This window comes from Loxodonta africana, chromosome X, assembly GCF_030014295.1.
Source record: "Loxodonta africana isolate mLoxAfr1 chromosome X, mLoxAfr1.hap2, whole genome shotgun sequence".
Classification (NCBI taxonomy): domain Eukaryota; kingdom Metazoa; phylum Chordata; class Mammalia; order Proboscidea; family Elephantidae; genus Loxodonta; species Loxodonta africana.
The window spans coordinates 29,898,273-29,913,345 of record NC_087369.1 but is presented as its reverse complement, the minus strand read 5'-3'; the positions used below and the strand labels follow the sequence as shown (position 1 = coordinate 29,913,345).

The 15,073-nt window shown below is 39.4% G+C and overlaps 1 protein-coding gene across 1 annotated transcript; it reads right to left on the bottom strand.

Annotated features, from left to right (window-relative positions):
- Positions 1–240: 240 nt before the first annotated feature.
- Positions 241–2,168, bottom strand: LOC100677005 (DDB1- and CUL4-associated factor 8-like). The gene has a single exon (XM_064278407.1). The coding sequence runs from the start codon at positions 2,062–2,064 to the stop codon at positions 241–243; it is 1,824 nt and encodes a 607-aa protein (XP_064134477.1). The 5' UTR covers positions 2,065–2,168.
- Positions 2,169–15,073: the final 12,905 nt, after the last annotated feature.

Below are 15,073 nucleotides of genomic sequence, written 5' to 3'. Positions count from 1 at the left end.
TTGCTTAAACATTTGTGTAAGGATAACGAGTAAAGAAACCAAGAGAGAGGAAAAGAATGAGGGAGGAAGAACATAAGGAAGGAAGGGAGGTAGAGAAGAAGGAGCAGAGCCGGAAGAGCTGGTTTTTAATATAACTTGCAGAAAACAGATAGAAGACAAAAGGAAAATAACTGTTAGTCAAGCTAAATTTCAAAGTAGAATCTACTGAGGTGACGTCTAGCCGAAGAGGGTACGCTGTCTTCAGGATGGCAGGCACTGCACACGGTCTCGGCTCCCCTCTTCATCGGATGTATCTGAGTCATCCAGGTCTGCAGCTCTGGCTCCAGCTCCAGCTCCAGCTCCAGCTCCAGCTCCAGCAGGTCCCCAGGGCCGGCGATAACTTCTCTCTGACATGTGACGCATGAGGAACCAGAGCATGCGGCTGTCGAACAGGTCAGTGTGGTGCGAGCTATCTTCATCTCGTTCCAGCTTGTTCTGCTTCATCACGTTCTTTAAACCGGTAAGCTCAGTGGGTGCTTCAGCTGTGGGTGCCCAGATCTTGACATCATGGTCTAGGCCACAGCTTGCCATCACAGGTAGGTAAGGGTGGGGCTCAAGGCAGTTTACTGAACCTGCCACGTCCCCTTCCATGAACTGAATGATCTGGCAGGATGACTTCTCCCAGAAGAAGATGTGCCCACAATCACTACCACTCATTACAAACTCACTTTTGGGACCATAGAAGTTGACACCTTTCACTGTGGCACTATTTCTGTGCCCCTTATATCTCTTAACATACTGGGCTCCATCATTATGAGAGGAGTTGAAGAGATATATATCTTCATCATTGTAACTAACAAGGAGCTCTGTGCCATCGTGGCTATACACAAGGCAGGTAATGTTTGTCCTGGTGTCACTGTTTATCAAGTGATAAGGACAAAATTTCTTGAGCACGCCATTATTCTCATCTTGGTTAATTTTTCTCTGGTCATAAATTCTTACAAACTGATCTCGTCCACCCACTGCAAACTGGTGAATGTTGGCAGGATTCACATAGATTGTATACAGCCCCACTTTCCTCTCCCTCTCTTTTGTTACCACCACTTTTGAAGCCGGCCGGCCTTGTCTGAGGTCAATGGCAAAGACAACTGCATCTTCGCCTGAAGTTAAGAACTTAAAGGGGGAGTCTGGCTCTAGGGCCAACTTGTGGGAGGCTCCCCTATGCTGGGCCACACGCTTGGTATTCTTGCAGTATGGTGCATCAGACAGCTCTGCTATACGTACTTGCCCATCACGGGAACACATGGCCAGGGTGGCATCACCACAATTGGGGAGGAACTTGGCCTGAAAGACGTTACTTTTGTGGCCACTCGAAAAGTTCAGTAGCGGCTGCCCTCGCGCCCAATCCCACACCATCACCCTCAGGTCATCACTGGCACTGGCCAGCCAGGTGCCACGCTGGTTAAAGTGCACGGTATTGACACAGCCAATATGGCCCGCAAGCTCGTACTGCAGGTGGAAACGCTGCACAAAGATTCTTGCCCCACAGGCCTCATATACAAAGCGGGCACTTGAACCCAGCTGCCGCTCCCGAAGGGCAGTAAGGACATGCCAGCGAGGTCGGGGCAGGGCTGATGTCTCGGAGGACACCCACGCCTCCAGGGCCTGATTTTGCTCTGATAAATACTGTGCACGGTTGGCCCCACTGCACTGCACACATACCTGGGGCAGGTGTTCACCTTCTTCTTCATCCTCCTCCTCTTCTTCCTCCTCCTCTTCCTCCTCTTCTTCTAAGCGGCGATGCAATCGGTTTTCAAGATCCATGAGTAAACTGTCAACGTCCTCCATGCTTTCAGAGTCGGTGTCTTCACTTGTATTTTCTGTGCTGGTGTGGTTGGTGTCACTTCCATCTCCGGCACCATCAGCATCTCTGGGCGATCTCAAGCTCGATTCTGAGGCCTCCATTTCAGCGTCTGAGGACCTCTCTGTCCCGGCCTCTGCTCCAGACCTCTCCTCTAGGCTGCCGGACAGGCTTCTGTTCACTAAGTCGCCTAGGCCATCTGTACTGCTCTCTGTGCCGGACATCTTGACTGATGTTTGCAGACTGGTCTCGAGTCGGAAAAAGCTGAGTCTTTGAAGGTAAGTGAGCCTGTGAGGCAGAGAGAGGCTTAGCGGCAAAGAGACGCCAACAGAGTAGGCCAAAGGGGGGAAGGGAATGGCGGCAAAACCGTTATCAGTACGGAAGCCCAAGAGGCTCATATAAGTACGGGAGGCCCTGAGGCTCAGAAGGCTTCTTCCCATTTCGCACCTCGCGGTACCCGTTGCTACCTCACCCAAGGTTCCAGGCCCAGTGTCTCACCCTGGGGCGTCATACACTAATGAGCAGCAGTGTGTTCTGCTTTTCTGAAAACTGAGACATATTGCACTTTGGAAAACATTCTTATGAGAGCACCGTCAGCAAAAGTGACTCTCCTTGAGGTAAAACATCTCTTATTGCGCCGCTTGAATGTATGGTATGAAAAAAGAAATGTGCAAAAGCAGTGAAAGATTAGCTAAGGTACTCACAGTTGGTGACTTCCTGAGCTACAAAAAATACTTTCTGCAAATCAAACAGCTTAAGGGAGACCTTGAGAGCTCTAATTGGAAGAATTTTGTACAGAGTTGCCAGATTAAATGCAGAAACCGAGTTAATTGAATTTTAACTGGGAAAATAACAATGAACCATATTTCAGTACCATTAGGTTCCAAATACTGCATGGGACATATTTACACTGGAGCCCTAGTGACACAGTGGTTAAGCGTTCAGCTGCTAACCAAAAAGTCGGCAGTTCGAATCCACCAGCCGCTCCTTGGAAACCCTATGGGGTTGTTCTGCTCTGTCCTGTAGGGTCACTATGAGTCGGAGTCAACTCGACAGCAACAGATTTGTTTTGTTTGTGTATTTACACTAAAAAAAAAAAATCCTTTCTCTGAAATTCAAATTTAACTGGACATCCTGTATTTTATTTGTTAAATCTGGCGGTCTCTCTTAGTGGGCAGAGAAGTTTAGTCCCTCAGTGTAATCAAGGCTGAAATCGACTAGTCAGTTTAAAGTGGACATTGAAATGAGTAACTGCTTCACCAATTTGGGTTAGAATTTTAACCTTTTTCTTTTTCCACCAGAAAGTCTAGATTTATTTGGAGTTGACTCAGTTAGAGATACCTGGGGAGCACCATCACAGGTTTATGAAAAAAAAAAAAAAACTTCTGTGATATTATAGAGCTATCAAACTATTTTATATAGTTTCCAAAGATATGTTGGGGACTTTTTTAGGGCCTTTTAAGAAAAGAAAACAGCTCCACAGAGACAGCTAATTGGCATTGCTGTGTGAACTTTAGAGCATCTCCGAATGAATTATCTAAGGGGATGTCAGTAAACTTTCTAAGCTTTACAGTAAACTGCTGACTAAGAATGCTAGAATGAGGAAAACAATATTTCCCTCAGAGTCATTGCACGATCAGTGCAAAATTGATTAAGCATAGAAGTATAAAGACTTCTCAAGAGAGCGGACGGCTCCCAGGCTGTGTCAGATTAAATGCATTTAGCTTAAAAATGAATGAAACCCAAAGGCCGTACACAGAAAAAATGACAGGCAAGTTCTCCTGAACTTTCAAGGAACATAATTTCATTCTCACCCAGTTTTTTTAGAGCCTAGAAAACAAAGGTATACTCACAAATCATTTTATAAGATTAGTATAAACTTGATAAAAACAAAATCAGAAACAGAAACAAAAAGGATAATAAAAGAAAATCACAGAGCAATATTATCATAAAGAAAAATGCAGAAATCCTAAACTAAGTATGTGGAAAGAGAATGACCTATCATGGCCGTGTTAAATTTATTGGAGAAATACATGCATGGCTTGGCATTAAGGAAACTACTAATGCAATAAATTAGAGGGTTAAATGAGAAAAAAATTCACATTATAGTGGCAATTTTAGCATATTTGACACCTAGAGAGGAGCATTTTTATAACACGCCTTTTTCTATATGAAAAATAAGTTTCAGTAATCATGAAAGGAAAATATTACTAAAGGCCATAAAATAAACATAAAGAGGCAACATTTTATTTTATTGATCTTCATGTGCATATTCATGTGACTAAAACAATAAAAGAACACAAAAATTAAAAACAAAATAAGTATTGTGGAGCTGGAAGAAAGAAAAAAGAAGTAGATTAATACTTTGTAATTACTTCATTTTATGTTGGGGGGGAAAAAAGGATAAGATATGTCTTAGTATACTGATCTGTTTTAGCAATAAATAGTAGCATTATATTTCTGTTTTCCAGCCTTCTGCAAATTTGTCAATTATTTTATCACAATTAATTTTCTCATGTTCAAGTTCAAAAGAGTATATACAGATTTCTTCAATAGAGAATATAGCTGGATTTGCTCACAGCTGATAAAAGAATAGTTGTTAAATTAATTTTAATTTAAAAATATTATTTCATCTGAAGTAACAGGTATGCAAATAGGGAAAGTTTTAAGCATAAGGATAGATTTGGCAGATTCATAAGTGTTCCATTTCACAAGAAATCCAGAAATTGCAGTGCACTTCATGTTTTTGTTTTTCTCCTAGTGCTTTAAGATCAATGGGGCAGGGGATGGGTTATTCATTAAATAATTCTGGGACAATAATAATAACAATAACCACAACAGCAACTGATTCCTATCTTATACCACTCAAAAATTATTTCAGAAGAATTAAAGGCTTAAACATAAAAGGCCAACTTAGAAAGTGCAAAATCAAATACAGGACAATATCCTTATGAGCTCAGAATAAGGAAGGAATTTTAAACACAACAAAAAAGTGCAAGCCATTAAGAAAGGATTGGTATCTTTGACTATTGTTAAATTGAGAACTTCTGTGCAGCAAAAATACACTGTAAAGAGGGTGTACCCCAATCAAAAATTGGATGCTAATGTTTACAACACAGATATCTGATAAAAGATTTATTATTCACAATAAATAAAAAATTCCCTATGAGTCAACAGTATAAATAAAACATCCTAATAGAAAAAAGAGCAATAGTTTGAAATAAATGTTTTAAAGAATAGGTAATAGAAATGGTCAATAAACATTTGAAAAGATGCTCTCCAAATCATCAGTAGTCAAGGAAGTAAAAATTAAAATAACAGTGGGATATTTTATACCCAACAGATTGGAAAAATATTAAGTAAGAAAATACTACCTACCAAGTGGTGGTGGTTGCGGAGCGACAGCAGGCAAATGGGTCCAAACACTGTATGACACCTTGGCATCAGCTAGTAAATTTCAAAATGTGGGTATACAGATACCTAGCAATTCCACTGCAAGGTCTGTAGAGTATATACCCTAGGGAAAATCTTGTATAATGGGGCATGTAAAAGAATAGTCATAGCAACTTGTAACGACTAGCACAGCAACCTGAAAAGCACCCAAAAACCCATCAAAAGTAACATGGATAAATAAGTTAGCATTTATTCTTATATTGGAGTAATGTTCAGAAGTGAGAATGAACTAAAATTGAACAAGGATGAATCTGAAAACACAATGATGAATGAAAACGCAAGTGACAGAGAATAGTAAGTAATTTTATTTTTATGCTGGTCTACATAGTTATTGTATGTCAAAAAACTATAAAGAAAGGCAAGGAAATAATGGACTCAAAATTCAGGATAATGATTACCTTTGGAGTGGAGGAAGGGTTTGAAATTTGGGAGAGAGGAAGCTTTAAAATTCTTGCTAATATTTACAGCTTACCCTGGGTATGGGTATATTGCTATTTATTTTATTTTTTTTGGGGGGGCGAATACATGTGTATACTGTTTTCTATGTATGATATATTGCATAGTAATTTTTTAAAAGAAATAATGCTCATTAGCAAAGGGTCTTGCCTGGCATGGAGCACAAAAACAGGAAAACTGGAGCAGCAATCTCTAGCATACCCATCCTGACATTGTCCAGGGGAGGAGCCTTATTAATTGGCTTTGGATATGTCTTGTCCCATTCCAAAGAATGGTCCCAGTGTTAGAGGTTGAACCAGGTTATTTTTTAGTCTGATGTTATTGTGTTTGTTTGACTTATTTTTTAATATGCCTATTAAGCAATCTTTGACTATGAATTGGCTTTTCGTTTAAGTTTGCATATAGGAAGAGATTTAATTCATTCATTTGGTATATTTCCATTCCTATTTAGTCATGCATTTATTTAGGGCTTTTATGTGTCATGCACTCTTCTAGGTACTGATAATACAGTGGTGAAGAAAAGTTGCAATCCTTTCATTCATGGAGCTTATTAAAATATAGTGCAGAAAAGAGACAATATACAAGTCAGTAAGTAGATAGATCATATGAGGTAGTGATTAATATGGAGAGAAATAAAGCTGTGTAATGGATATAGAGAAAACCCTGGTGGCGTAGTGGTTAAGTGCTACGGCTGCGAATCAAAGGGTCGGCAGTTTGAATCCCCCAGGCGCTCCTTGGAAACTCTATGGGGCAGTTCTACTCTGTCCTATAGGGTCGCTATGAGTCGGAATCAACTCGACGGCGCTGGGTTTGGTTTTGGTTTTGGAATGGATATAGAGTGGGGGTGCTATTTTACATACGGCATTCAGTGAATATCTACTTTATGTGGTGACATTTAAGTGGGAGAAAAGAGAAATAAACCATGCAAATATCTAGGAGAAGAACATTCCCTCTAGAGTGACATTGAGTTCAAATGCTCTGAAATAGCATGATATGAATGTTTATGGAACATCAAGGAGGCCACTGTGACTGAAACACTGCAAGTAAGTGTTAGGGAGAATGGCAGGCAATGGGGTTGGAGAAACCAACAGCTAAGCAGAGCCTATTGGCCATCATAAGGAATCTGAATTTTTATTTTTTTGTATTCTCTTCTAAGTGTGCTGGAGAGCCTTTGGATGACCCTGAGTACTATGTGGAGAACAGAATGGAGTGGGAAGAGAGAGCTGAAGTACTAAACTATTGCTCTAATCCAGGTGAGAAATTAAGATGTTTTAATCTAAGGTGGGAATGATGCAGGTGGTGATAACTGGTTAGGTTTGGAATATGTTTTGAAAGTGGAAATGATTGTATTTGCTAATGAGTTGAATGCAGGTGCGAGGTGAACTACTGTCAAGGAACACACACCAGTTGTGTAGTTGGAAGCAGTTCATTAAGTGGGCATTTTCCAAAGGTGAGAGCAGACTGTAGGGAAACCACAGAGGAAAGATCAGGACCTCAGGGCTATTATGGACAGAAATTCATTACACTCCTAGGCCTAAAGGTGGGGAGGGCAGAGAGCAGTTATCCAAACCAGAGTCAGAAATGGTGATATTGAGAGCCAGATCTGACAGGAGCTATCTTAGCCATCCTTCTGTGAGCCTGTAGGGAGGAGGAGTGCAGGGGAAAAAATCCCTAAATTCATTCCCCTTCCTGTGCTCTCAATCCTGCTGGTACCTCCCACTGAGTCATGTAAAGAAGGGAGGAGAGCTGATCTGGATGGGCAAATGTAAGCTATCCAGCTTCCAAAGGACGTATAGGGATAATGATAACTTCTAAGAATTTCATGGAAACAATGGGTGAATGGTGATGCGATTTACTAGAATGAGGGCTAGGGATGGGAGTAAGTGAATCTAGTCAAAAAGCCAAACAAAACAACCAAACTAGTTGCTCTGAAATAGACATTGGCTCAAGGCTACCCTATGTGTGTCAGAGAAGAACTATGCTTCATAGGGTTTTCAGTGGATGGTTTTTTTGGAATTAGATTGCCTGGCACTTCTTCTGAGGTGCTTCTGGATAGACTCGAACCTCCAACCTTTTGGTTTAGCGGCTGAGCGCTATATTCAATTGCTCCACTCAGGAACTCCTGGGGAATCAAGAGTTCTGTTTTATTTATACCAAGTGTAAAGTGCCCATTAAACATTGAGAAAATAGAAATATTGAGTTGGCAGTTGGATACGCATGTCTGGAACTTTATTAAAAAAAACAGTGTCCATTGAGGTGATTCTTGCTTATAGTGACCCCATGTGTGTCAGGGTTGAACTGTGTTCCTTAGGGTTTTCAATGGATAGTTTTTTTTGTAATTAGATTGCCAGGTCTTTCTTCTAAGGTGCCTCTGGATAGACTCAAACCTCTAACCTTTCGGGTAGCAGCCAAACACTATAATCGTTTGCATCACCCAGGGACTCGTAAGGAATCTAGAGTTCGGTTTTATTTACATTAAGTGTAAAATGCCCATTAAATGTTGAGAAAAAAGAAACATTGAGTTGGTAATTGGATATACATGTCTAGACTTCATTAAAAAAAAAAGTTGCTGTCTTGGCGATCCTGACTCATGAGGACCCCATGTGTGTCAGAGTAGAACCGTGCTCCATAGGGTTTTCTTGGCGATCCTGACTCATGAGGACCCCATGTATGTCAGAGTAGAACTGTGCTCCATAGGGTTTTCAGCGGTTGCTATCTTAACTGTTTGCACCACTTAGGGATTCCTTGGACTTTATATATGTAGATATAAATTTGGAAGTCACTAGCAACTGAGAATGAAGGAGACCATGTAGGGAGGGAATATACAGTGAAACGAGCAAAAATCTGAGCTTTGGACACTAGACCACTCAAACATAAAAGGAGAAGCCAGGCATACACAGCAGGAGTGGTCAGGTATACAGGAGAAAATTATGAGAATATGAAGACCTGGCAGTCAAGTGTAGAAAGTACTTCACAAAGATGGGAGTGATCAACTGTGCCAATAATTACTGAAAGGTTAAAATAAGGCCTGAGATTTGACCATTGGGTTTACTAACAGGGAGGTAACCAGTGACTTGTTGGAACTATTTTATAGGACTTATGAGGACAAAGACTTGACCAGGAAAGTTTGAGGAGAGAAAGGAGAGGGAAGAAATGAAGACAGTGGGTATGTTGTTGTTAGGTGTTGTCGAGGCAGTTCCAACTCACAGTGACCCTATGTACAACAGATCGAAACACTGCCCAGTCCTGCGCCATCCTCACAATTATTGTTATGCTTGAGCCCATCGTTGTAGCCACTGTGTCAATCTATTTCATCGAGGGTCTTCCTCTTTTTCGCTGACACTCTACCAAATATGATGTTGGGGAAAAAGGAGATTAGGTTCTATACTATGGAAATTATTATAAGAGTGAGCCATGGAATCTATATAAAGAGAGAATTAGGAACGTGAGGTGGAAGATGGAAAGGGCAAGCAGATTGGAGGTCCCTATGTAGTCAACATTTTACTGTGGCCAGCAAGTGTGCTGAACCAAAGAGGAACTAGAAACCACTTATGCTTTACTACCTTATAGCCTGTAAGTATATATGAAGCTGAGGAGGACAGGGTGACCCAGAACACTATCATCTATACCCAAGCTATTAAAGCAAAAGCAATTTGATTAAAAGATTAAAGCAATTCACTCTAAGACATGGCTGACTGATAAGCTTAATTTTCCCAGAAGCTATTTCCTTAATCTAAAAGGAACTTCCTACTCTAGGGGGAGATTTTTTTTTTAGAAAAACCTTCCAATGCCACTTGAATATCCCAGGACATTACCATAACTACTCTTGCAGACCAACAATATGGCAGCCTGATTCTGAAAGTGGCAATCAAAAAAATAGTGCCCTTATCTGATTGCCTCAATGAATCTAGGGATTCAAGGGACAGTCCATTCTAAAACGCTGTATTACCTCCCTCACGTAATGGGATTGTCTTGTTTTCTGCCCTCCTGGAAATAATATCACAGTGAGAGAGGTAAACTTGTAAACCAGTAGTTGTCATGAAGTGAAATGTATGCTAAGATTAGCAGAACATTTTCTGCAAAGATTGCATAGGGTGCTGGCAAAACTTACGTTTAAATATGCTTCCTAGATTTTGGGAATACCTATTCCATATTTTTAGGAAGCCCAGGAACTTCAGGATGCCATTTGCAATAAAAAGAGAGAGACAGGAAAAAAAAAGATTAATATCCATTATTAAAAAACAAACAAACCTGTTTCTATCAGATCTATTCTGACTCATTGTGACCCTATGTGTTACAGAGTAGAACTACTTCATTGGGTTTCTTGGCTGTAATCTTTATGGTAGCAGATTGCCAGGCCTTTCTTCCGTGGTGCTACTGTATGGTCATAAACCACCAACCTTTGGGTTAGTAGTTAAGTGCAAACTGTGCCACCCAAGGATCTGTCCCTTATAAACAAGTAATTAAAACAGAAAAATGTATCCTAATAATGGTATTATTAACAGAAGGTCCTGTGAAAGCAGGAAAAACAGTGGAGTAGCACACATCTACCTAACGAGAATATTTTTCTGGGGCTTTGTGTGTGCATGTCCACACTCGTCTGGCTCATTCTCATTTTGCCTCAGTCAGACAGGGTGGGAAGCACGTGGAGGTTAACACAGGGACTGTGACAGGACGGAGGAGAGACCATGACATTTTCTGGAAAATGGAAAGTGTTGGTATGACTGGAGCAGAGACTAAGTGTAGGCAGCAGCAGGAGACAAGGCCAGCCAGTAACTCTGATTTATTGCAGCAGTTCTCAAACTTTTTGGTCTCACAACCCCTTTACACTCTTAAAAATTACTGAGAATCCTAAAGGACTTTTATGTAAGCTGTGTCTATCAAGATTTGCCGTAATAGAAATTAAACCTAAGAAATATTATAATATTAATTAATTAAAAACAAGTATAATAAACCCATTGAGTGTTAAATGATATGTTTTTATGAAAGATAATTTTTCCGAAACAAAAACTATTTTAATGAGGAAACTGGCATTGTTTTAACAGTTTTGCATATTTTTTGATTGTCTGGTTTAATACAAAATATTGGGATTCTCATATCTGTTTCTTCATGCAATCTGTTGCAATATCACATGTTATACAGTATCTGGAAAACTCAACTGTACACTTGTGAGTGGATGAGAGTGAAAAAAGCAAATAACATTGTAAAACTCTTATGAAAATAATTTTGACTTTGCGGACCCACTGAAAGAGTCTTAGGAACCCACCTCTCCAAAGGTCCCCAGACCACACTTGGAGAACTGCTGCTTTATTGTAAAGGTATATAGAGAAGAAGTTGGATTTTATCCAGGGAGTGATGCACAGAGACTTAAATAACTTAAGCACGGGACAACCTGATCAAATTTACATTATAGAAAGATTGCTCTCAAGAGTGGGGAAAAAAATCAGAGACAGTCAAAGCTAGATGATTGGAAACTAAATTTGAACAATTTCTCACATTTTATCTGAAAGGACTGTTTTCCAAACACATATATAATACTGGTGATACTTGTTTATGTGTCTAGGTGTCTAGTTTCCTTTACATAAGAGTAAATTACTTGAAGGCAGGTACTGTTTTTGATTCATCTTTATAACTACAGCTTCTGGTAGAATGTCTGGCACAGAATAGACACCCAGAAGGATTTGTTGAAAGTAAATGAAAGAACCAACTGAGTGACGAACAAAATATTGCAAATGAATGATGACATGGTCTTGAACCTAATGGCAGTGAATGACAAAGATGGAGTATATTCAAGAGACGTACTGGGTTCACTGTTAACTGACGGAAATGCTGTTGATGTATTTATTGAATAAGGGCTGTGAAGACAAGAGAGGGAACACCACCATGACGGCCACCCGCCTTGTGTGACCCTGATTCAGGGAGTATAGGAGGGGGGACAGAATATGGTGGAGTTTGAAGGGACGGCTGCTGGTTTCATTTTGAATATGATGAATTTCAGATGCTTGTGGGACTTGATCTGTCTTAGCACCTCAGACTGTTTTAAAGTTATGTAAGTGTCTTATCTAATTAAGCCAAGATCACAGTATATTCTAATATTAGTTTTCGATGCTTTAATATTTTAGTGTTTGTTTTAGTACTTTTGATGTTTCAGTGTTTATTTTTAATGTCTTAGTATTTTAAATATTTAATCAGAATTCTTGTATTTTTGCTGTCCTAAATTTCCGGTTCTATTAGCGGATGCCAATTTACTGCTAAACAAGTGGGATTAATTTGGCTACTGCACAGTGGACTCGATCTTGTTTTCATATTCACTGCAATGAACTTCTAAATTCCATCCAGAATGTGGGAAGCTGAATTTCCCCTACAACTGTGGAAAGGAATCTGCTCACCCCATTCTTAGTATATATTTATAGGAATTAGGAAACATGACATTGAACTTATTTGCAGGAACCGACCAATTTCCCTGTTCCTCACCATCCTCCTACTTCATAAGCCTCAACTAGGGTTGATGATTCATTAAAAACATATGACTATCGATAAGCATGGATTTTAGTAATTCACAATTCATTACATAGACATCATGTGATTCAAAAAAAAAGCATTATGCAAAGAATGTGTCGTGAACAACTTAAAATGAGTTCAGAAGGTAACAAAGCAATCTGGCTTCGTGTTTTTGAGAGGGGTGCCTCAACAGACAGGAAAGAACATTTTAAACACTGAAGGGATTCAGTTCTCATGTCCTTTATTGCTGCTCATCTTTCCATCTGGCTAGAGTTGCTATTTTATCCAGTATTTCTCTATTTAGCACCATCCTGTCTTTATATTTTGTTTCCAATCTACTCTGCAAGCCTAATTGTTGCCCTGTCCCAGGAGGATGTGAATCATTTTAAAGTTAGAAAGTGAAGCATCTGCACAGATAGAAAATAGCAGTCATTTCATTATAATTACTCTATTTATCTTTCTTTTATTTATGTGGAAAATGTGCCAGTGTCTCCAAAGAATGAATGACTACCACCTGTCTTAAAAGCTGAGTGCAGGCCCCCAAGTCTAATTATTTTTCATTGCTTCAAATAAAATAAAAAAGTGTTTGTGAAAGTTTGAGCACTTGGCATGTATCACACATTTCTATTGGTTACATAATTCAGTCAGCTACAGAAGTTGCACCATTCAAGAAAATGAAAAACATGATTTTAAAAATGATATTGTCTTTGTTTTTCATCAACTATTAATTGTCCATTTGATAAAGAGCATATTGGATGTAGAAAGCTGGATATTCATGCATTTTAATCATTAGAGATGTTAATATAATTTAATTGAATAACAATATTGTTTCTAAATGTGTACAAAATGGATATTCATGAGACTGTGTGAAATAAAGCCATAAAAGTAAAATACAAAAAGGCCTTGGTATAACTTAATAGAATTTTTACCCTCTTCTCCCCAGGTGAGAATTAAGCATATTAGTTTTAAAAGTAACCAAAGGTGTATTTTAATAAACATGTATTGGGAGTGGTACCACTATTTATTTTTCCTCCCATTTCCATGCAGAAGGGCATATCTACTCTTCTCTCTTTTTGGAATAGTTCTGATTTCTCCACCTGTACTCCTAACGTGGTATGTCAGACTCTGAGTGGTGGGCCACATTTCACTATTGGGCAGAGTCACTGCCCATGTGTGGCACACCCTCTTGTCCTCTTGCCCACTATTTTGCCTCATTGGTCAGACAATATTCAGGAAACCTTTTGGCTTCCTGTCAACATGCAGTAAATGTACATGGTAGTTCCCAAGTGCTACTAGTAAAATGCTGACTATCCTTCTTGCTGGCTGCTGGCCATCCTGCTCTTTCACCTCTGAATCTGTGTGTCAGTTGGACCTGACGTCCGTGTACATGTACTGTTTGTGTTCATAGAGTCATTGCTCTACAGGTGTCCTCACTGTCTGTTGATATTTTTTATTGTTTGGTTGTTTTTTCCTTCTATCTTTCTCTCTGCTTACCCCCATCCTCCACAACCCCATTTTCCACGAATATTCAGCTCCAAGGTTTAGATTTAGGATGAGACTTAGAAGTTTCCCGTACTTGATTGAGCCTAGACCCTTAACCATGTTTTCCAGTTTAGCTTTTCCTGGAGAATATTGTTTTGGGGGCTCTACAGTGTTTTTTAAAAAGATGGAAGAAGAGGTAAGTGATAGGATTTGGTTGAAGGGATTCAGTTTTCTAAAATGCAAATGAGGAGAGCTAGAATACCTGATTTCCGTGGTCAAGGGAAAAAATATATATGTATGTATATTCCATGACCTTAAGAAACTTACATTTAAGTTTCGGGATATATGAATGAAATGAAGGCGGATTTTTAAAATCCATGCCTTTTATTCTTTAAGAATAAATGTAGTTTTTAGGAACAGAAGACATGTTATTAATGCTAAGTCTGTAAAATTAGATCGTTAATCAAGCTAGGTAATGCTATTTTGGTACAATACAAGCCGAAGCTGTGAAGCAACACGACTGATTTTCTTATGTCTTCCAAAGAGCTATACAGTTTTAAAAATGAGACTACAAATATACTGTGAGGGAACACTGGAACCTTTAGAATAAATACATAGCTTTCCCTAGTGACTACTTTGAAAGGTAGTGCTCATGAGAACAGAAAAGTTTGAGTGAGTTTGTTAAAAATTAGTATATATTGTCATTCATTTTAAGGCACTCAAAGTAGCATGTGTTCATTATCAAGTGAACTGTAAAGACAGTTATAACAAAAGAGGTTTGGGGGGGGGGAGGGATCCCAAAGGTGAGAGCAATAGGGGAAATAACTTGGAAAAGTTGAAAAAAGAAAAGAGACTGTTTAAGCAACTGGCAAAATGAAGAGGAAGAGGCTTCCTGGCAAAGATAAAACGCAGCCAAGGAATTGAGAATACGCAGGCTTGTTCCTATTAGGGTACGGAAGACATTTTCATCAGGCTGATGATTCATGTAGAAGGACAATAATGAAAGTCATTTGAAGAAAAGATTGTCCAGTGCTTGTTAAATATCTTTAATGCTGTAGGGAAACCATGTACTGTTATTCAACACAAATATTTTAAGTACATGCCCATCAAACCTCATTTCCCTGAGTGATGCAATCCCTCTTCACATGAAGCAGGGGGATTAGAGTGAAACAGAAAAATGTGCCCTCCCCCCAAAACAGATGGCCATTCCCTAATCCCTGGAACCTATGACTATATTACCTCACTTGGCAAAAAGAAATTTGCATATGTGATTAAGTTAAGGACCTTGAGAAGGGGACATTATTCTGAATTATATGGGTGGGCCTAATGTAGTCCTGAATG